The 24,311-nt window shown below is 40.2% G+C and overlaps 2 protein-coding genes across 10 annotated transcripts in view; one reads left to right on the top strand and one right to left on the bottom strand.

Annotated features, from left to right (window-relative positions):
• Nucleotides 1-24,311, top strand: part of Ziz (dedicator of cytokinesis protein Ziz) — a 58,950-nt gene continuing 34,639 nt past the window's right edge. For 2 of the 9 annotated variants that reach the window (XM_086976052.1, XM_022815295.2), the window contains exon 1: nt 21,586-21,904. Coding sequence is in view for 3 of the 9 variants with exons in the window: in XM_086976055.1 (XP_086832181.1) it covers nt 574-672 (99 nt within the window). In the remaining 6 variants the exon portion in view is untranslated. Of the gene's footprint in view, nt 673-17,194; nt 17,272-20,212; nt 20,262-21,584; nt 21,905-24,311 lie in introns of those variants that run through there. The other 7 variants (XM_086976056.1, XM_086976057.1, XM_086976050.1 and 4 more) reach the window with 7 other exon arrangements.
• Nucleotides 6,766-9,719, bottom strand: wus (TM2 and DnaJ domain-containing protein wurst). The gene has a single exon (XM_022815301.2). The coding sequence runs from the start codon at nt 8,659-8,661 to the stop codon at nt 7,594-7,596; it is 1,068 nt and encodes a 355-aa protein (XP_022671036.1). The 5' UTR covers nt 8,662-9,719; the 3' UTR covers nt 6,766-7,593.

The raw sequence follows: 24,311 nt of genomic DNA, 5'->3' as shown, positions 1-24,311 counted from the left end.
TCCATCGGGCGGCTGTTGACGGCTGCTGCTGTCGCCGCTGCGTCTTGCTCATATGGCTGTAGAGCCCCGTGAGTGAGTGACGTAGTACATGTGTGTCATTGAGCGAGCTTTTGCCGTTGCCGCCACTATGTTCAGTCCTATTACCACCACTGACATCCACTTAATCCTCGTAAGTTCTGTGCAGTTGTTTTGAGCGTGTGTGTGTGTGTGTGTGTGTAAGTGTGAGTGGGTGAGTGTGCGTCTTGCGGCAGACTCGTTCTTCACTATGTTGTGCTTTAGCGGTCCGCCGTGTCGTTCGGTGTCGTGGAAATCGAATAGTTTCTGTTTGGTATAGCACGATATATTGTGTACAATGCGTGCGGAGGTGAACGTGATAGTGGAGTAGTAGCGCGGCCTGTGAGTGACAAACATCGCCGCAGTCATGGTTATAGTGATGTTGGTGACAAATATTGCCAGGCGTTATCCAGCTCTACTTCCGCCACTTCGTTAGCAGAGACAGGCGCGATACTTAGACACACCTCCAATCTACGGGAAAAGAGAACGCGCCTGGCTAACGCCTGGCGTCCATAGAACATGGCAGAGAGAAAGTTTTCCCGAAGTCTAGCCAAACCCGGGAGTGCGGCACAGGCTCGGGAAACCGTGAGGGATGCTGTACGAGAGAGGACATCAGCGGTAAGTGCCACCTTGGACAGCGCTCAGATAACACCATCACACATCTACACGACGAGACGTATGAGACGAGCCCTATGGCGGAGGATAATCAAATAGTATAAAACAAAATATCATACGCGTACATATACGATACGGCCACGCGGATGGTAGAAGTCGAGTGGATTCAGACGAGAAATGTTTGTTGGCCAACGCGTAGCGTCAACTGTGTGATAACAACAATGTTTACGAGATTCTTTTTCACCGTTGTTCAGGCATTCCTCGATGCTGGTGGCCAAATCGGCGCACGTCTCCACTGCAAGCGACTAGGGACTCTTGAAGCCATTATTTTCCTAACTATTACGTCGTTTTTTATGCCACGATACTGTTTAGTGTAGGAAGGTATCAACAAAAGGTACGATAAGCGCTGGAGAATTAGCAGCGCGGTGACGCCGCCCTGCTCAAGGACGGGAAACGAACAGACGGGGCACAGTGATTCACTATAATCGCGCACGGCAGTCCACTCCTTAGAGACACACGCGCAGTCGCATATTATTGTAAAAGTGACATATGTAGATGCCTTAAGAGGAATTAATAGGAGTAAATCTCGTGCTTTGTCGATCATCGACGTTGTCGAAACGTTGAACAACAATAATGTAAATTGTAGCGCAAGTCAGATAGCTTGTGAGATATGAAGACACATTCCAGTTGCTATCCAGAGGTATCAGGAACGAGAAGTGTTCAGCGAATCAATCGGACTCGTTCTGACCAGATCACCGCTATCGGGACAGGCTCTAACACATGGCTATGAGAGGCTTATTTAATTTCTGCTTACGTTATATATACTATACTAGTTACCCTACGTAGTGCTTTTTCACGCACGTATATTATGTAAAGCTCAAAGCCGATGGTCGTTAATGTCGAATTTGTTGAGGAAAATGTTTTAGTGATAATCTTCCTATCGTGAAATAACGATATAAGATTGAATCTGCTCTTATCGTTATCGCGGCAGTATTCTCAGCTGACGTATATCCGATTCGGCAACTTGTGAAGATCGGCTGAATAGTTTCCCACTTTGCAAATGGGCACTAATACTAACCCTCAGTACTTGCAATTAGACATTTTACGAGGCCGGTTTTAATACATCTTTTAAGATTCTGAGAAATTGGTAAAGAAAATTGTAATCTGTCGAAGAAATGTTTGCTTTATATCGGGGCTTACCGAAAGCCTCCAGCTGTAACGTTTGCCTTTTTTGCGGCGTGAAGTTAAGTGTTGTTGTTGTTGTTGTTGCTGTGCAATGGAAAAAAAGTTACCTATGCATATTAAACTTAACTGCTAAATGCAGGATTTTTTATCGTATCTTCCATTAGATCATTTAAGCAAACATAATGCGCTTTAGGAGCTATGCGTCTGCACAAAGCAATGCTTCTGGTTCAGTTACAGCTCACCATATCTCTAGTAGTAAACCCTTATATATATATATATATATATATATATATATATATATATATAGCCCGTATACTTCGTATACGGCGAACTGTTTCCACCACTGTAGTTTCAAGATGAAACTCATCTTTATGAATTCTTTCATTTTCTATGGCTCGCTAGAACTCGCCAAAAGTCTGGGTAACGATACCGTTTGATCCAAAAATCTTTATTCTTTGTATCTGTTGTTGACCAATATTAACAGCATTGACTCGCATCGTTCTCGCACGGTTGTTAGCGATGTGCAGTTTATTGTATGAGTGGCCGTGTATCCATGCGTGTGTGTGTGTGTGTGTGCATAGGATAGGTCTTTTCCAGGTTCGTTTGCGTTTTTTCGCTATCTGATCGCATTCACTCTTCATTCGTTGTCTGTAATCGCTATAGCAAGGTAGCTACTGAAGTTGATTAAATTTTTGTGATAATAACAGTAACATTAGCCGTTAGATAACTATGCCAGAAAGAGAACTGCTACTGCTGATCGCTGCATTGCCTTGCCGCTGACATTTAATAACTTCTCGATTTGAAGGATTTATGTTACGGATGAACAGACAAAAGCACAATGGAAAACAGATAGCTTCACCTAACGACCCACAGTTGTACTTACTAATAACGAAGTACAACAGCAGTACTGTTATTATTATTGTAATTAGTGGGACTTAGCTTTACGGACAGGGAGCAGGAAAGAGAGACCTATGCATGGGTACCCTCGTGCTGTGAGACCGAGCTTCAAGAAACAACAGAACAGCAGGCGGCTTTGAAATACAAAACGCCGTGAAACTGGCAGGTAAATGGAGAAAACAGCGTTCGTTGGCAGGCTATAGTGAACGAGATCCTAAAGGCAAATACGAGTATTACCATAACGGCTGACTAACCTTTATTGATATATTATCTGTTTATGTATCTATCGGCAAGTAGTAGAGAAAGTAGGGAAAAAGGGCAACACATGACACAAATGATACATTATTATACCGCTATTGTGTATTCAAACGGAGTTACACGAAAAGAAGTCTGTTGGGCATACAGGCCTAGATAAAACAACTACTGTGTCTTTGAGCATCCGTTTGTTGCTACAGTGGGCGAATTATTATTGGTCGTCGTGAATAAACATTTTACCAAACGATTAGGTATAGACTACGTTTTACCCAATACTTTAATGGGGCCGTTCTTCATGAGTGCTCCTTTGAACTACCATATATCAGGTACCTTGTAATATAGACTGATCTAATTATAGAGGCTGTGGTGGTGGTAACTACAAAATCGCACACTCCTTGTTGACCGTTTCCTTCAACATTACTACAAGTACAAAGTATTAATATGCAATCTATACGATGCACTACTATAGATACAGATTATATATGGAGCTAAATATCATAAGCATAAAGGTTATCGTTTGTCATTTCCTATGTGGATTTCTCTTATCCGAGCTTGTTTTATGTAAGGGAATTTTTCTGGCGCTTCATTGGTTCCGGTGCATAATTATTCTAACAACTGTCACTACTGCCTAATAAAGGCCAGTGTGACTTCTATACACATGGATATGACCGTGAGGGCATTCATTGCAGAAGTATGTAAATTTACGCTGGCAGATATTTCGGACTAGGTAGTAGTAAGTAGGCTAAGTAGTGGGCAAGTAGTACAACTATCCGAAATAGTTGTACTACTTAAGAGCTAGACGGCGACTTAAAATCGCTCAAAGGAAAACAATTTAAGTCAAATTAAAGGAATCGTTTCAGTTGTCTCATCGTTGTCGTTGTCCCCTTTTGAACTGGAAAGTTTACATATGCTAGATGACGTATCTTTAATTAATCAACAAACTGTCAAAACAGGATTTCCCACAATGGCTACACAGGCTCAAAAATCTCGATCTGGCAGCACTTTTATTAGCCTGAATAAATCAGCGCGTGGAATTTCATTATATAGTCTCTCAAAGAGTGCTGTTCACTTTTCCACTGGCACAGGCATGGAGGACGGCTGCAACTGATACCTTGATCACAAGGACATAATGTAAAGTACTCGCGGGCATACTCGTTCAGTACCTGAAGCTAAAGGTAGAATGAGTAGAATTTGTATCACGATTAGAAGTCGATCCCCCCATTGACTTCCAGAGCAAGCACGTACATACGCGTATGAGTACGGTAAAATCTTTGGAATTATTCGCCAAACTAATCCTTATAGAACTTCAACCACACACACTAATACCACCAGGTATAGAGTTAAAATCGTAATCCAGCTCCTAGGAACTGAAATCGGTAAACAGCTAGTGACACATTCTTATGTGCGTTAGACAACGTTTGCCTGCAAAACATATATTTAATATTACAGTTCTAACAGCAGAGTGGAAACTCTGGTGGAATCGTCATTACTATTGTTTTATAAAGTGAAGATGTATAGGACATAATATTCGCGTAATCATGCCGCAACGAAAGGCACTTTTTATAGTATAAACCTAAGGCATCCTGGCGTATCAACAGCTCGTTGTAGCATTGTTCCCCTAAACGACGGTCATGCAGTACGCCATCCGAGTTGACGATATTATTAGTTCAATGGCTATTGTGGGTATCAGACTCCTAGATTCCTAGACTCCCTATGTCTCTCCTGAACGCCAGAGGTGTGATCCATTTTGTGTGATAATTTTAAAACTATCTGCTGTCTCAGGTAAGCGTGATCCGTGTTATAGTCTAGTATCATATGTATTGTTAAGTTAGATGCGACGATGGCTGATCTAGCTGCCATGACAGTGGTTGTTGCTGAGCTCGATCTCAGTGCCGCGGGATATCTAGAAAAATTACCCGCTGTGTGTTGACGTGACCAATATTCCTATACTTTAATTATTCTATATAAGAATAATTAACAATAAAAAACAATTAATATAACATCCCTTTGCTATTCTTTCGAGTTAAAGGAAGAAACCTTTTACTAAACCTATTTATGTTTGCTTTATCCTGCTGCTTCCGTTATTTCTAATCCACGTGAGATTTATTGAATAATTACAATTGTACGCATGGTGTTGTAACAATGAATAAACCTAAAAGACGTGTCGTTGACACGACGAGGCCAGTCATCACAGTAGTAGATATATCAGCCACCGTTCTGTAAGATACTTTACCAGCACGCAGGCTTATCAAACTGATCAGTTGAATCAACAGTGATAGTCGTCGTCGTCGTCGTCGTCGTCACTACCCAAACGAGAACCCATTATCGGAGCTGCCCGTCCAATAATTTAACAATACACATTATTCACGGTACACGGCAATGCGAAAACTCATTGCCACCAATCGCCGTTGTTTCCAGTGAGAATTACTAATCGTCTGCAATAACAGGAATAACGTGAGCCGAATGGAGAATCGAGAGACACCTAAATGACGCTGCTCTGAAGCCTTGGTGAACTGTAGTGATAATGACGGAGATAGTATTCGGTCGATTATGGGCATAAATTAAAAGGGGTAGGCATATACGGATGGAAGTAGGCAATTGTAACTGGAAATTTTCTAGGCAAGCTAGAACAATGTTAAGCGAGTGAGAGCGTTTTTATTAGCTTCGAGACCGGTAATCATTATGTCGCTAGCCTTATTGCTTGTTTAATAAAAAAAAAAAAAAACTGATGACCTACCCTGTATAAATAGTTTTCTAGAGGTAGAAGATAGAATCTATCTAATATACAGTTTTTCGAATGTGGTTGCACATTAACGTAAGAAATTTAGTATCTATTTAATTGCCAAACCTATTTTTTTTTTTTTTTTTTTGTTGTTTTCGCGGACTGCTATTTTATATGGGTGTAAAGTACTCAACTCAAGGTTAAATGATGATCTTGCATATTCAACCTTCTTCAGTTCTATATTTCTCTCTTGATATGGAGGAATTATACGATTTTATATGGCAATTCTTGTTTGTTCCGTATAAGAATTAAATATTTTTAATATCATAAAGCCACATGGAAGTTACACTATGCATACTATAAACTAACCAGACGGACGGAGATATTCCGCTTCGTCATCTGGGTGTCCGCAGAGGAAATTTTCGTTACCTAGACGTCAAATCGAGATCCCTATCATTAAAGTAATTGGGTAATGGCCACGAAAATACTTCAAGCCATTTTCGCGAACGTTCATCTTTATGTCACGCAAGTATGTGTCACTAGAACTCTGTATTTCTGGCAGCATGATAACGTCATCGATAGTTTATAAACTGTGAGGATGTTTGGCTTCAGCTGTTATCACTGTATACGAATTTCACGTATAACAACGAAAAATGCTGAGTTTACTGTAATCCTGTCATTTGCCAGATCAATCCGTGTGGGCAGCAGATGTCGGATATATGTTAGACTAAAAGGTGTTCGTTTTCCGTAAAGGTTGACCAATCTCAGTATAGCCAAAGCTGGAAGATTAACTTTAGGGTTAAAGAAATGCTTTGTTAATTCCATGGAAATAAATTTTGAAGCATTGACGGATAACTATATCACTCCCTAGTAAATGAAGCATAGTGCTATAATCTTAATAGTAACAGACTTTAGAAAAAAAAATTTGCGACAACTGTAGCCAAATTATTGAAACAAATTAATTATTGGTTGATCACGGCTTTTATTGTAATCACTAAAAAGCCTCATCAAATCCGCTCTAGAAAAATAAGTTAAAATTTAAGTTTTAGGAAAATATCTGCTTATTACAGATTTATTATTATTGAGAACAATCTCTCTTGCGCATTTTTCGGATTTCGTGAAAACATAGTCATTGCCAGAACTGAGTTCTCATCGAACTCAGTATACTATTCAGATAAAGTAACGTCACCACTGGAAACAAGCACACATTTTTTGGGTCATTTGGGTCATTTTCTGAATTGCCCTGGCCCCATTTAGTGACGTCGTGACGTTTTCATGATCTTATCCTCTGCGTAAACTGTTTTCCCCTTTGGAAGGCTCATTGCATTGATTACTGTTATTCACACGCAGACAGTAACCTAGCTCGTGGCAGGCTGGCTACTGAGAAGCTCCAGCTCCAAGGAGTCGTTACACGAACACGTTTAGTAAATACAAAGGCATTATCTTCTTATTATAGGCCAGGAGTTTGTTGACTCCAGTCGTCTGAAGACCTCGCAGCATGTTTAATAGTTATATGATTGACTAACTGTAGTGAACCTATGAAATATAAAGAAATGCACAATATGTGTATCCGTATTTGTAGAGAACACTTCTTTAAACTTATAGAAAACATATTAAAAGCTATACGAGTCTAGAGTACTCCTGAAAATAGAATTTGCATCATACTGCTTATTACCACAGCCTGCTCTTACCACACAGGCGTTAATAAAATCACTGAGCACCTGGCGTTTTCTCTCCGCTTACGTTAGTACCTTATAACGTTGCTCTACGGCGTTGCGTGCAGGGGTGTTTAGTTATTGTATGGCTGTTGTACATTGACAACAAATCGTTCTATGTATATACCTGCGTTGTGTACTTTTTTATATTTAAAGCTCAATTTTATCATCCATCCGAGATTTTCCGTTGTGCTTTCCTCTCTTAGCCTTCGTTTTGGATAGCAGCTCATAAGCGTTTTGTATTTCCATGAACTTCTCCTGAGCAACTGATCGCTTTGTAGGGTCTTTGACCTTATCCGGATGGTACTGTCTGGCCAACTTCTTGTAACTCGCCTTAATGTCGCTTTCGGACGCGGGTTTTGTTAGTCCAAGGAGTTTAATAGCATTGTCTGTCCCAGTCATATCGACCGCTTTCACGATGTCGTTCCATAAGCTGCCTAAACCGTTGTACTTCATATAGTTGTAGAGATCTATCATGGTTTCCTTGAAGTTACTCCACATCGACGCATTGAGGAAACGCAGAGAGTCGACACAGCTGACTGATTCGCCGTCATCCGTTCCTACTTCGCAATTGTAAATAAAGTAGCAAACACAGAGACCGCCAATGAGACCAGTCACCAGAAGAGATCGATAGAGACGTCTCCAAAAATTTCCGTTATCCTCAGGTCTCGGACGGTATTTTTTCTCAAATGTATTCTTCGATGCAAAAACACACCAAATAACGCTGCCTGTGGGACTATAATAGTAGTATGGTACTGAGATCAGGGCTCCTTTGAGGGCGCTTTTGTATGTGCCTTGCGTCTCGCCGATGTTACCAAGATAATAGACGATAAACGCAACTAACATTGCCGTAAGAATTGGCATCACGTAATACGAAAAGGTTTCATTTGAAGCGAGATTTGGCGGAACAGCCATTATCAGTAGAGCTGACGCTGTTTGGCACAGAGCCGTACCGGAAAGATTCTTCAACAGTGGATCCTCCGGCTCCTTGTTCATCTCGATCTTTTCAAGGTATTTCTCTTTAAATTCACGATCAAAGTTTGCCCAACGAACATAGTTGTCCAGATTTCGTAAGTCGTATAGCCAGCCAAGAAGAAAACCACCAAATGTGAGTAGATGAACCACTCCATGTCGATCTCTACGTAGGTAAAAGTGGTGGGCTCCGAGTATGCCAAGCGTGGCCCAAAGAATTAAAGCAATCCCATAAGATTTAGCCATTGCGAACTAGTCGCTAAGACGACCAATCCAACTCTGCACTCTATCAATAAATCGTCAAATGCACAAAAATTACACGACAGGTTGTATCCTGTGTCTCGTTTACGATTAAGCATACAACAGTAGCATACAGCACGACCGTCAATTAGTCCATTGATTTCAAGGTACGAACAAAACGATGACGCTTGCAACAGTTAGCAAGAATATTTCATATAGAATCGTTAGGGGTATATCAGAGCGATTTTTAGGTCGTGTGACATCTGTAGAGATATGTCACGCTAGGTGGATTAGTCAACGGTAGTCTACCGAAAAAGCTAGCAGCAACAACATTACCGTTTCTCTTGAAGAGTCGACACGCATTTGTTACCTGACCTCTTAGCTAGTCGGGTCGGCCGGCTTTTCGTTTTCGCTGGAGTTTTTGAACACCACCTGTGTCACACGTTCATTATCCTATAGGCACTAGTTCAGCAGATGATATAAACATGTCTCTTTTGACTGGCTAAATTTATCCTTCTGTCTCGCTCATGACTACCTGAGGTTGTTCCCAACTATGCAGCGAGGTCGCCCCGATCATCTCAAGATACTGGCAATCATACTAATACCACTACTTAGTTGACGAAACTTGCTATGTCATCTCATAACTATAAATAATGGCACAATTTGTCCATGCTTGGTACGGTCTTACATGTCTGCTAATTCATTTTCACATAGTGAATATAGAAGTTCATACAAAACTAAGGGTGGTGCAGCAAGAATGGCCCAAGATGACCAAGTGCATCGCATTATTAACGTCATAAGAACGGTCGATCAAATTTATCATTGGTCTTAGGTAGCAGGAAGTTGATCTAACTTCCTTCCAAGTAACGTTGGACCTACTAAGTTACAACTGCCATTGGCCTATCAGCGTCTGCCGGCCATTGGTACTGCTGCCAGAAGGAGGTGATACAACTCAATCATAGGTGTCTAATGCGCTAGAAGGTAAATACATTTTAGAAAACAAAAGCAGAGGTTCCCGGGATTGCTTCGATCGGGTCGGATTTCGAATAAGCGCGCTGAGTGAATGGGTAAGCTGAGATTGTGGTATAGTGAATAATCAAATGCAGAGTTTTCCTTTCGTAGAAGCGGCAGTGGCATTGCACGCTGCCATCTGTAGCGGCTACTCATCAAAAGAAAAATTTAGCCTAACTGAGCTTTTGTCAGCTGTCAGTTTACCTATATTGCAACTAAGCGGCACTGCTCGCTTCTCACCATTGTTTGCATATCAGATTAAAGGAAAAAGGTGCAGTTTCATTCCCATAAACCGTCTAAATGGCTTAAGTTACTATGGATACTGACGGATTAAGCAATAGAATATAACACCTACGCCGATTGTAAGGCGAAAGAAATAAGACAGGATCTTTATGCCCGGTACCTTCTACTATCTAAGCCTGAAAATTCTGGAAAAAAAATTGCAAAGTATAAGTGCTGCACAATCTCCAGAAATATGTTAAGTGTAGTCTTTCGACTAAGCTACGCACGTAAAGGGAATCGATGCTTTCGATTTAAGCTCTGAGCTAAAAGCATGGATTTCTACGTCACGACTGCATTAGAAGTATCTAGCTAAATGAATAAAGTGGAACATGTAGAGTGAACGAGAATATCTTACCTTTACTTTGACTCGAAAACATTGATGCCCGGTGTAGTCCTTGAACTACCTTGGAACTATCCTTAAACTAGGCTTTCAAGACTACTCTGTGGAGATAATATGCGGCTATTCTCTCTTTGGTAGTAGTAGATCTTTGGTAGACCTAGTAGACTACCTAATAAAAATGTCAAGTGAATGGTCTATAGTGCTTATTCCAGAAAAGCTCTATCTAAATAGAGAGATCTTTTTCAGGTCATTTAGCCTGCCCGACCTCATTTTTGACCTAATCGATATCGTGCCATTGTTCCCACAGTTTTTGGAACTCAATATATCTATATTTTGGAATAAAATAATTTCTTCAACCACACCCTCTATATACAGTTATTACCGTTGTCTTTACGCTACCGCTATTTCGCTTGCACTCGCTTTGTTCTATCATTACAAAATAACATGCTGAAAGCATCAGTCAAAATAACGCTCTGCTCCAAAACCACATATAAAATATGAATTGGCAGCATGAAGGGGTCCACCCCTTCGTATGAATCGCGTGACACTGTGAGTATAGCAGACGATCAGAAACGGCAAAAGGACAATGTTATGTCCTACTTGTGTTGATTCGTTCTGGCGGCCCAGTAACAGGTGACTCGAAGGGTGGGGACTGTGAACAGGATAAGACCAGCAGAAGAAATTACACTGCTTCAAATAATCGAACCACAAGTGCAAGTCGACTCGTTGAGATTATAGAAACCCGCGCAATGCTGGGAATCAGGTAATAAGAACACTGAAACAATCAGAGAAAAAATACTCATTGATATTTATTAGTCTCAGATGACAGGCGCTGAATAATACGCTTGAGTAATATAAGCGCTCATTAAACTAAACTGTACAGAAATTCTTCGAAATACACTTTTTATTTTTTAATATTATTGCGTTTATTTTTTTACTTGAAAAAAATGAAGCACATAGTATATTTTCGTATGCTGCAATAAATGTTTTCTTGACCAGGTTCTTGACAAGTTAGAGTAAATTTATGCAGCAAAGATTATATGTTATTACGTTCCATTCCGTATCAAACTTCGCAACAGGCAAAAACTACGATAAAAAAAATGTTACCCTAGAGACTTGAGTAATTTTTACTGTATTTATGAGTGAGATCCATACATATTTACATATCAGTTAACTCGAAATGCTAAAAGTATCTTTTGGGTACGAAGCACCTTTTATGATTGATTGATTTGATTCACCAGATTAATAAAGAAAGGTCGATGATCTTGTCTATACAGTGTGTAATTAATCAAAAATAAAAGGATAATTATCGGCAGTATGGGAAACCATCATTTCATAAAAGCGGTTTTGTACCCTTCTAAATCCACCTTGACGTCTAATGCAGAACGCTGACATAAAATGCGTCCGATTCGATGTATATGACACCCTTAATTCTCTAAAACTTTGCAATCGCCGCTTGACGTTCGGTGCACGTATATGCAATTATAGTGAATGACACTCTCATGTTATTATCAATTCGCGCATATAAATAAGGTATAAACCCTTTTTATGTTCGAGAACTTTGAATTATTTTTTACGGAAGAAGAGGATCAATTATATCTGCATAAATTAACATTAACTTCGATAACCTCACCGAGATAGGTGCAGACGTAGTAAGATTTTTAGAATAGAAAATCGCTGCGCCCCTTTGAAATGCTTAAAAAGACAAATATTCCACAGCCGTCCAATAGATGGCGCTACCTGTTTCGCCACGCAGTATTTCGGTGTATTAATATGAGTTTCATACAAAAAGACTGATGTACAGGGGGTAAGTTAATTTTATTATTGTAATGTCGTTCAACAGTACATGTAGATACTGTATATGGCTTTGTTTTCGAAGGTAGTATCTGTACGTGATCATTACGTGTATATTAGGAATTGTTTGGGTCAAGACACATTCTTGGCGAAAGGGGTCATAAAAGCTCGTGTTCCCCTCTACACCTCACAGTGTCTTGCAGCAGTTAACCACAATAATATCAAATGGCACCATCACCCTAATTAGAATAATCGTACCGTTGATAAATACATTGATGAACGCTTGTTTTAAGCGGGTAAAAGAAACGAAACCAGCGAGCGTAATATTATTAATAGTGTATAAACAACTAGTATTTGATGCGGTGAAATAACCCTGGCAAAAGTGAACTTACTCCTACTATGATCCGTGAAATTTTTAGTGGTAGTGATTCTTTGACTGTGTACGTGTATGTGTGTGTTTAAAAACTCAAAGAAAAAAACACGAAGCTAATGACGTTGAACACACAAATGAAACATATATTTCATTTCCCAATGTTTATATATTTATGTCTCAACATTGGGCAGCTACCGTCACCATCTACTACTGCATTGATTTTGTTTTCGATTTACCATAATTCGGATCACAATGTATCTAACTTTTCTGGGGCTACCGGCGTTCGATGACTTTTGAAAGAGCAGTAACCGCTGACTACTGAATTAGTCGGGTCTAGAAGACGTCGTCTGCTAATGTGAAAACCAGGGTACCAATACCGATGGCGACGATTATTTTTAAATGGTTTTCAGTTCAACAATAACGAACTTACGTCAGAACCGATTTCGAGATACGGTGGCACAATATATATCTATCTGCAACGCAACGCACATTTTCACCGGAGGTGTACTCTAGGGGCTTACACAGGCAATTTACATGTACATTAATAAGCTTACTTAAGTAAGCACTGCTGCATGTGTGGGTGTGAATGAGTGAAGTGCCACGTTCACGACCATGAGATCCCTGGTTAAAGTACGTTTGGTCAACGTAAACGTTTTATACAATTCCTATTTGTGTTCGAACTGGTCCCAACTACACCACGAGCAGTCACAAGCCTCCAGCGAAGCATTGGGCCTGAGAAGTTTTAGGCGCCCAAAAAGATTTAATTTTCAACTATTTCATCTAATGGCACTTTATTTTTCAAATGGTATTCGGAAAATGTTAATTTAATTCGGCGAAAATGACAGAATTTAATATAAGGCCAATTTATGAGTTGCTGCTCTGACCAGCATAACGTTTGGTATAAACCGGTAACTCCTACATATAACTAAATTATATTGAACTTCTTTGTACTTTAGCTCTCTGTATCGTATTAGTTTTCCCTAAACGGATTGTAGCTGGCATTTTTCGATTACGTTATTGATGACAGCGACATTGTATCATGTGCGTAAAGAAAACCAAATCTATCAGTCGACTGCAGCAACCGTTGCGGCAGACTTGATGTCGCTCTGTTCACGCGTTTTGATTGTCCGCGCCTGCCTCAGGCTAAGCATGAAAGGTATATCGACCGTGGTGCCAAAACCACTACCATTAACGCGTTGAAGCGCCAAGCTACGTTCAATTACATAAAGCCAATGTGCAGCACACATTATGATACAATCTGCGGCATCCCGAGGCTGCGAGGAAGGTAAGGAATAAAAACGTTGTTGCTCTTAACCACTCTTACTTTGGATATCAAAAGCAAAGACCATTTATGTATGATGGTTAATGATTTGTCTACAGACTGCTAACCCATTAGATGACATTTTGAAGTAAAAACGAAATAGATAGATACTGGTAATGTTTCTATGACATCGACACTTCATTGGTCATGTTGGCTAGTATCGCCTCCCTGCTTCCTTTATACTTATGTAATGTTATATTACAAGGGCAGTAGACATAGCGCGGAAGCACGTACCTACCTGTATTGATCAATATAAGCAAAACATTGATTGCTGCTACTGCCATCTTATGCTGTGGACAGACAGATAGCTGCCTGATTTAATGATTGCCGAGGGCTATTATTCTATAAACGGAGCTAGGGTAACCCTATGTCGAGTGGTAGCGCTAATGGTCAAATGAAACGCTTTGGATGAAACGAAGGACGGCAGTAACAGCGGCCGAGGCAGCATATGCACACAGGAAACAAGCAGGTAAACCGCAACAGCTGTGCAGCTGCACCAACCCTATATAAACACACCTGCAAGTAAAACACTAACTGCCCTGCATTATCATCAGCTCCTGCAAACTATAACTACATGCAGTCGCTGCTACTGCTATCGCAAACCACCTGCTTTGAAAGCCTGTTGATGCACGATGGTCACTGATGGGAAAGGGGTGGGTGAAAGTGTATGAAATTGAATGAATGGACAACAAACGACTTCCTGGGGTGCTTTCCGCAGCATGGTAAATGACTTTTGGCAGGTTCCTGCTGAAATGCGACTGCGCCAGTGGCAACAACAACGACAATGTCGACGACACTGCAAGAGCGTAAACGGCTAGAAAAAGAGGGTAAATGTTAGAGCGAGTGTTTATCCTGTTTGACTGCGGTCTAGAGGCTGCGGCAGCAGAAGCAGAAGGTGCAGTTGATCGTCGGTTGGACCGTCGCTCGGTGAGTCAATGGAAAGGCCGTCCTGCATCTGCTACGGCTGCTGACCGAACGGATGACACTGCTACGTCGCTGTTCGCGTGTCTCCAACAATACTGCACAAGTGGCTCCAACCTGTATCATTCGTCATCGGTCGAAACGGTAGGATAATGATGCCAAATTAAATTCGTGTGAATCGGCGGTTCGACGCCAATGAAAAGTAAAGGCAACGGTTTGTTCTGCTATTGCTGGGCTGTGTTTATTGCTGCTGATGCTGTTGGTTACTATTGGGGCTGGGGCTGGTGCTCCTGCTGCAGCAGTTGCAGTTACCAGTGGTGGCACTCACGGTCATCATGTGACTGTCGAAGCTTTGTCCGTTCATCCAGCCGCATAAGCGCCTCAGATTAGGGCGAAGGTGGAACCGATTGGCCAAATACTTGTCCTACCCATCCAAATACTAGACGGGTTTGCTGTGTTCCATAGAGGGTAATATTAATTTCACTGGCCATAAATCGACTGTAACAATCGTTTTCTATGTTCAAAAACACTGTGTCGAGGTACTGTTTATCAAAGCACCCACCAGCATCGTCCGCGCAGATAAATCATCAGATATACAAAAATATATTTTTCCATGAATAAGTGTGACCAAGGAGCGTTGCATGACTTAAACCATACGCAAAAAGCTATCCCTGTACAGAGAACAGCTGGCCGCTATTTTTAATTTCAAAAGAACCCGAAACAAAGTAAATGTTTGCGATGCTAAGTCAGGTTGTTAAGGGTTTCTTTTAATAATAATTGTGATAATAATAGAAAAATAATATTACCATCTAAAACACTCAAAAAATTCTTCTTTAAACAATAAGGTAGTAGCTTTTTTTGGAGAGTTGCGCTCTAATAAGTATTTTACTGGAAATCTGCATTCCTACTGGAACTTTATCTTGCGTATTAAAGTCGTTAAAAAATCGTATAAAAAATAAAAACTGATTTTTTTTCTGATACGGAAAGACTCTATGATAGGCGGCCCCGCGTGGAAGATCGGTGATATCGACTGGGGAATCTCCTTTTTCCATGGACCACAATGTCAATTTGTGTGAATTTCTTTCTTGTGATCTGCTGGATAACCATTGAAAATTTACGAATGATTCATATTAAAGGATCATCTGTTTTTTAGGCTCTAGGAAATTGGATTTAGGGGAAAATTTTCGGTTCCTGCTTTTTTTTGTCTACTGCTTAGCAGACAATTGGTAATCTTTGCTCACATTTTGTTTATAATAGGTAGAATTCCTTCAGAACATTGCTTTCAGACGTGAAGTTATTTTCTCTCATAAGGGCATACGAGTAATATGTTTAACTTGCGATCTCTTCAAGTTTTTTTATATGTGCCTATAAGAACTAGAAGAATTGGAATAAGCTATATCTTCATGGTATTTTCGTCGAAAATTTGCTTTTGACAAAATGCCAGCCAAAGGTTTATACATAGAAATCTATAAAGGAAGTCGTTTTTAGTGCCACTTTCAAACCCTCAAAATGGTAAATTGAAATGTTATACATGTTTTTATACTCCAAAGTCAGGTTCAAAGTGAAAAAATTCATGATGCTCAATATAAGAAAGAGCCTAAAGAGGGCATTTCGGCGTAAAAAGCAAAAAACAGAACGTGATATCTGTTTCCCCATGCGACGATGGGAAAATCTTGTAAGAGATTTTTTAGGATTTCCTGTTAAATGTCGAATGGAAAGTTCAACCGGCTGATATGGCAATCATTAGAAAATGTAGTATTTATTAATGAATTTTTTGAGAGATACTACAATATCGGAAGTATTTCTTTCTATGCGAAGTACCATTTTTGGACCCAGTCTTCCACACCAATCGATACAATTTCACTAGCGGAGCAAGGACATAATATACCCTTCGATATATATTATAAAATCGATGTTTTGGCAAAATAGGCCAAAAAACGAATGAGGCCGCTTTCGCGAGTGTAAATTTTTTTGACACGAATGTCTATGTGAAGTAGACCTCCATACCAATCAAAAGCTCTCAATCAGCTGAATCGAAACGCAATGGATGTTCACAGACCTAGGTTTCAGTTTTTAAAGTAAAAATTCTTAAAATGATAATCTGTCGATAAAACCTAACTCGGTAGGTTTCGACGAGCTGAATAAAATATTATACAAATCCGTATGCCTTTAGGTAAGTTCTTTGATTTAAAGTAGCTAAAACCCTATTGTTTGTGTCGACCTAGTTCCTTTGGGATACTTTTTTGAAATGATTTCCCATAAATGTCAGCTGAAGAGTTGTAGCGGTTAATGTAGGGCTGATTTTCATGCAAAATAGTCAAAAAACATCACGTAATTTTGTAGTGTAAAAAAAATAAAGATTAAAGACTGAGCTTTGGTGACGTCTCAGGAACCGAACTAGCACGTTAAACAAATTATTATATATAAATAAATCTATAACTACTTATTGTTAAAAAGCGAAAAACAAAAAAATCCTTAAGCCTTGGTAACGTTTCAGGAGCGGAGTCGATAACTTCGCGCAACGTCTATCGAAAGGTGAATGAATACCGCTCGATTGGCGCACGTCCCTCGGAGGTAGGCCGACTAGCGATTTCACGTGCACCTCAGAAACACAGCCAATCAGCTAAAACCAAAAAGCCTATAATCGAGCTATATAAATATACTAAAAACTACCGTGTCATGAGCGAGACAGATCAAGAATTACCTGAGATCCCTGGTGAATCTAATAAGTCAGACTGGTGAAGTGACTATAACAGGATAGTGAAGTAACCACAAAAGGGTAACGGGTTAGATAACACGGGAGTTGTGACGAAATCTTATCACAACTCGTATACCCTGCGCCTAGACCAGCAAAAACCAGCGAGTTTTTGTTGGCCTAGGCCAGCAATCAATGTAAACATAAATTAATCAATGACGAAACAGATGCGGGGGAAAGCTCATGGGTACGTCTATTATATAATATCACTAGTGGAGGTGGTCACTAGTGGGTAACTTGTTATTAGTGGAAGAAAGAGGCACGGGTGTATGGGATATGAGCGTACATTTTGCGATGATAATGATAATTGCGACGATAATTGCAACCATCCTGGACGGTTCAACTAATCGTGACTTACCTGTTGACCGCTAGAATGGTTACAGGAGGAAGGCCGAGAAACATCAGGAAGGAACGATGCGTTAGCCTTGGTGTGGTCGTATGTTTATCTGTATTGGTCAGATCTAGTATATCTTTATGTGTGACACCGTGATGCATACGACCTTTGGTTAACTCGTATCATGTATACAGACACTAAAGGCTGACGGGAGGTAATCCGAAAATTAAAATAAAGAACGTAGAAAAATAACTGTAATAGAAACATGACTACATAGGAGAAAACTAAGATGTACTTATGCTGCGCCAAGTGGATAAATGCACTGAATTTCCATTCCATTGAAACGTCAAATCAAGCAAATCTCGCTACGCTAGCTTTCGTGTTTCAATGGGTCTGTTACACGCTCGCGGCGGAATTCCATGATAATGGATTTAATAGTTTAAAAAGGGCATGTGATCAGAAAAGTGAGGGTGAGATTTTACTAATTAACCATGGCAGCATCAAACAGCTTTGGACTACGATCTTGCTGACTCATAACTCGAGCGCTACCATCATGAACTGGCAGAAAGGCCAGTAATGGATTCTAATTGAATAATGCATTTGACAGGCGCCATGTAATCCAGTTGCGACAGGCCGAGTAAGCAGACCGACGGTGGTACAGCCTTCACGATGTCCGCAGACAAGCAAGTGACAAACGCCTCGAGTATGGGGCCCGCTGGCGACCCATCAACGTGTCTCCACTGGTTGAAACTCTGACTTCGTTGGTAGTCGATTCCGAACATCGTCGGCTATCTGGCTCAGTTTGTTATTGTCGATTCGATCTACTGCTGGTACTATCAAGATGCTGCAGCCTCAGGCAGACGTTTAGATACAGATTTGGACTGAATTTGCCTGGAAATTCTGATACTTTCAATGTCCATAATAGATATGTATATATATATTGCTCTATCGCTAGATGGTCAGAGGGCCATATCAACAGAGTAGCTACCTATTATTGCAGAGAATTGGATCTCGGCTTTTTCTACTAGGTGTATAGTATTCTGTTTGAAGATGTTAGATATTCCTCAGTTCTACAGTTTATTTTGATGTTGACGTCGGTCCCCTATGATATGGCTGTACGTCAGCAACGGTTATAATATAGTGTTAAGACGCTTATGGTGTTACTGTAGGACTTGAAAACATACAGTTCCATTAATCCATAAGGAGTTCGTAGCCATGATCGCCTATCACAGATTTATCACTATGAAAAGTATGTGGTATAGTTTGGTATATTTCACTGATCCGAAACGGAAATTCTGGGCGAATTATGAATACGTGCCTATACCGAAATTATCCAGCTCTGAAAAGCTAATGGTCACAGTCTTCTATCGTTAAACAAATTGCTACCTCGTTATGCGTTTTTCAAGAGGCCGTTAAAAAGATCGAGTTTACTTTTGTCAAGTTGAGTGAAATGAGGCTGCTTTAATTCAGGAACGAATGGAGGAAAAATATTAGATTAGTGATTATCCAGTTTTCTCTGGAGAATCGACGACTGAACCAAGAGTGGAATATCGGAGGAAGTAGATCAACGAAACGCTGTTTTAAGAAATCAAGGTGAAGACGCGTAAGCACTGAGCAACCAGACTTACCAGCAAAGGTATGCTGTCTATCGCTGTGAAAACATGGGCCGCTTTTCTTTGAAGCTTTTCGAAGCAAAAAGGACGGAGAATCTGATAGTTCGGCTTTGTTGGTTGTCTGTATTCATGCCGGGGTGACACTGAACATTCAAATGTTTTCTTTAGTGTTTATAAACAATCTGCTGGCAGAAGCCGACCGCTAAAAATGACTGCTTTCAGTTTGACGTATGCTTGCACGAATCCATCAGAAGGGATTGCAAAGGCGATGGTGTGCGGCGAACGAATTGAAGACACCCGTGAGCTAATTGCAGTGATAAAATCATACTAATATAATAAAAATGTAAAAGCATCATTTAATTTTTTTAGTGACGCCATCGTATACAGCCCAATCAACTGACATTTTTTCTTTTTTTTAACATATCGTGCTATAACGTTCATAAGTTTCGTTTTTGCCTTTCTTCATCGCTTTACAGTACGCGTAGTGTTTAAGCCAAACAAAAGTAGTAATCAGGTCAGAAAAATGAAAAATTTATCCTTTTATTTTAGCATCGTCTACTATTTTAGGTTTTCGATTGTTTACAAATTTGTTGACCAGTCGTTCGTTTTAGATAACAAAATAATTAGACTTTATAGTGGGATATATTGGGAGTTAAACGTACATAGTTGTTACAACCTAGACACACCTACACATTCTAATTGCTCACTCTTATTGTCATAATCATGGCTATTATTATCAAGATAGATTTATTTATATCTCAACTGTATCCAATCAGCAACTTGCTACGGGGGATTCTCGCTTGCCATTTTCAGACCTCTGACGTATCCTGCATCGTGGGAACCCTGTGGATTAAATTTAGTTGTAAGTAGTATTTAAGTAAGCCATCGGATGCGGACATACATCGACATCTTCTTATATTGCAACAACAGCTACAGGACGAAAAAAAAAAGTAACATAAAGCAGTGTACAGAAAGGGATAAACAATGCTATCATAAAAACCATCTCTTTAGTTTATGAGCTGACATTTTGAACGCTGAGAAAAATCTATGTATATATAATTTGTACAACGAAATTATTTACGATTCAGTCTGCCTTATGTAAACTTTACAAACGACTTGCCTGGCAGAAACATAGATAACATTACCACATATACACGTATTATCAGCGAGATGCAGCTGTCCTCCTACTTACATACTGAACCACATTGTCACACAAGAACATAATAGTAAATGACAAAAAGCCAAGCCGACGTCATAAAAATACTAATAGCAAATTAATAAAATGTATATGTATGTCATAAAAGATATTGTCACTATTATTTTATATAATGATTTTTTTTTTTATAGTATTTTGCAGGTTGAAAAACACAGATGCAAGATATGTTCAATAATATTTTGCGTTCGTTCCCTATAAGCTCACATATCGCTAAATACAAAAAAATACGGCCCGTCCTGTTGTTATAGGACTATGTGGATCTTATGGATATAGCAACGTGCATACATAATTATATATAACATAAATTTATACAATATCCACATAAAAGTATAGTTGTAAAGAAGCATTGCATGGGCTGGGACTGTATTGAGCAACAAACGCTTCTCAAAGTATTTGTTTCCAACGGAATTGTTTCAGTTCTGTTCTAAATTACGTTAAACATGGCTGCCTCACCAACGTTACGCGAACGTAGATTTGAAGTTTGCAGCCTTCAATCCTCTGAAATCACTTTTCACAGATATACTGTTTTTTTTTTTTATAAAGTTTAAATTGGGCTCGCTTCGACATCTATAGCCTCGAAATTTGTAGGAGAAAAAGGTCCACCGCTAGTTACGTACTTAGACGCTAAGCTTTCGTCAATATACCGTAGGATTGTGTTGCGCCCTAAAAAAAAAAGCACTACATACAGTGTTATTTTCTTCACACGGAGTTGTATAGAAGTAAGCACATAGAAGTTGCATAGAAGTATGAATCATACATCCATCGCATGAGCTCAAATAGCCTCACGGGATGATTTGTGTGCACGTACTAATGAGCAGTAATGAGACGAAACAAATTCGATAAATGCTTTAGCTTTAGCTAGTTTGTAGCGGGTGTAGTCGATTCTCTCTCCACGTTTGTCTGCGTGCCCTCTCTCCGACTGGGAGGTCGCTGCGGTTGTGGCGTCCGCGCGCGAACCGACCCGATAGACCGCCCAGTTAACCTGGGACTGTCGATTGTCGCTTATAGAAATAGCCGGTTACTAATACCGTTTCGAAATGTGAGCAATGGTAACAGTGAAACATACTGTCTCGCGGCTTGTAAAACCATAATGGAAATTACAAGGCTATACGGTGGCAATCGTAAGCACAGCTGTTAACGTCGGTACCTAAAGAGTGATGTGAATATTTGTGAGTGTACGTGTGAGCAAAGGGTGTACAATTGCTAACATTGGTACTCTCTAACTAAGTTGTGGATTAAGTTGTGCTCGCTGTCCCATGTATAGTTTACCATGGTTTCGTCGTGAACATGTGGGTGGCTCCATTGTCACTGTCCAGACCCCTTCACAGGAAAAGTTTTTTTTTTTTGTTCTCCTCTTATAGTATACTCCGCATATGCAAGCAGATGGCTCGTTTCTTCCTTTTGGATCTTTTGAGTGTTGCTCAGTGCTCTTAAGCCATAGCCATGATTGTACCAATTGCTGCTATTTGTAGCAGCCTGTATAGCGTGGCGTGGAGTTCGCGACGTTACGCTTTGAACGTACAGAATTAACTGAATAGCTTGGTATATATGGCTTGGTCCGATCGACTCATGCTTTAAGCGAGCGGTCTCCTCAGTCGGCACCTTCCCACGAGGGAGGCCACTATTACTCCAAACTGGGTTCTGTTGTCTGAGGATATTAGAGGATACGATACCATAACATAGTATTTAACAAAGAGAACATGCCAGCGGTGAGCCTCTCGAAGTCTGAGCCAGATTACTCTACGAGGCAGGACGAAAGGGCGTCAATATGTCGGTTCACATCTGGCAGACGCTAGTAGTGGCCGAGAGTTATATGCAAACGCTACTATAAACGACAAATAATCCACAAGTAGTATACGTTTCAACTGATCTGGTCAAATTGATTTATTCTATTCTTCCTGGCTAGACTAGATGGATAAATAAAGTGAATCGCAAAAACAAATGGCAGACAATTATCGTTGAGAAACTTTTCGAGCTCACATAAGCAACTCTTTAGGCTTAATTAGTGTGTACTGGTATCGGCGTATGATCAAGCGAGGACAATTCCAGTGTGTAACTGCGCAGGCCTCGTGCGTCCCGCAGTGCGTTGGACGCCACGTCATGCATTTTCAAAATGATAACTGACTATCATAAAATACTATCCTACGATTGAAGCAGGCACAACGTATCATGGCCTATTCTCCGAACAAAGTTCGTGCTAATTCTATAAGTCGACACAACGACATGCGTTTAGCATAACTATTTTAGATTTAGAAGTTGTTCCTCGGCCCCTCATTATCGACTCCTATTTCTGTCCAATCATCAGTAAGTTATTCGATCTCATTATTTTTCATCTATTCTGCTAGCGTCACCATTGTAACAGAGGCCGATTGAATCATTGTAATAGTAGTCCTTTCTGTTTCTATCTCTTATGTCTCCTTTCCCATTGTAAAGACAACAAATTTTGCCAATAGATGTACGACATGTCTAGGTCGAATCGCAAACAGCGAGGGTGTACCGTGTCTTTCTTCTCATGAAGTATTGAGACAGTAGAACAATCCTGGAGATTACTTATGGGGCCTACGATTAAAGAAGCTTGTAAAGAAAATTGTATTTCGAAAACATATACACTATTGCGCTAGTCTCCAATTAACCGAATTGGCGCGCAACCTTACAATGGAAGCACTTAGTGATTTCACCGAATTCTACATTGAGGATTGCAGACAAAAATGAAAAAATGTTCGAGCGCCTCGTCACGCTCCAATATATCCTTATACATTTGTTTTGATTTTTATGTCGAAAAATAACGGTGCCATACTCGCACAGCATTCATTACGTCTGTACGCATTATTGGTATTTTTTTGGCCGTTCATAATTCTGCTATGTATATTGTCAAGCGTGTGTGCCTGTTGTATACCATGCACTACAAGTATACACATATATCGGTACCGGAACATAATGCTAGTACTGACTGTTGATTGTTAATTGCTCGCCTGAATACTGCTTGCGTAGGCCGATTTCGCATGGACTACTTAGGCCTGACGTTAGATTGGCCAGACGCACCTATTTATTTTTGGTCAAATCGACAATAGCTTTCAGCTTTTTTTTGGGGCAGCGGAAAAGTCGACTGACAGTTGCAGAGTCAACTGGCCGTGCATGCGAAACTCGGAAGAATCTATTAGTCGATATGATCAGACGGTAACATAGCCGATCGAGGTGCTTTGAAGAGCAACGACTATTACGATATGCTTGTACGTCAAGCCTTTGACGAATACTCCGTGAGTTCGCATAGGTTCGATTAGGAGCATTGAGCCCTCGTAATAGATCTTCGAGGGTCAGAAACGTTTGATCTAATATCATCTTCTACCGTGCTGAAAGCGTGGGACATTCAGTTAGACAACACTCAGCAACAGTGAATCGCTTCAGACATGAACACGGAAAAGTCACGGAAAAAACGGATAAGCGTTTAGGGAACGGACGACGAATAATCGGTCAAGTGATCGGAGCAGCAACGTTTTATTATAGTCGACTATGGAAAAAATTAGCATTTTAGCAGTTTTTACGAAGGTGGGGTGGGGTGGGCAGACAGACGAATGGGTACCAGCACAGATTTGGCCGACGAAGATATAGAATCACGCGAAGCGAAGCGTGCTAATCTTTCCATCAGTATTCTTGTGTAGAATCACACTTACGGTGCGTGCCATCAGGACAACCAAT

This window comes from Varroa destructor, unplaced genomic scaffold (assembly GCF_002443255.2).
Source record: "Varroa destructor unplaced genomic scaffold, Vdes_3.0 BEIS01000007.1, whole genome shotgun sequence".
Classification (NCBI taxonomy): Eukaryota; Metazoa; Arthropoda; class Arachnida; order Mesostigmata; family Varroidae; genus Varroa; species Varroa destructor.
The sequence above is the reverse complement of the archived record's forward strand: the minus strand, read 5'-3'. Positions and strand labels throughout refer to the sequence as shown.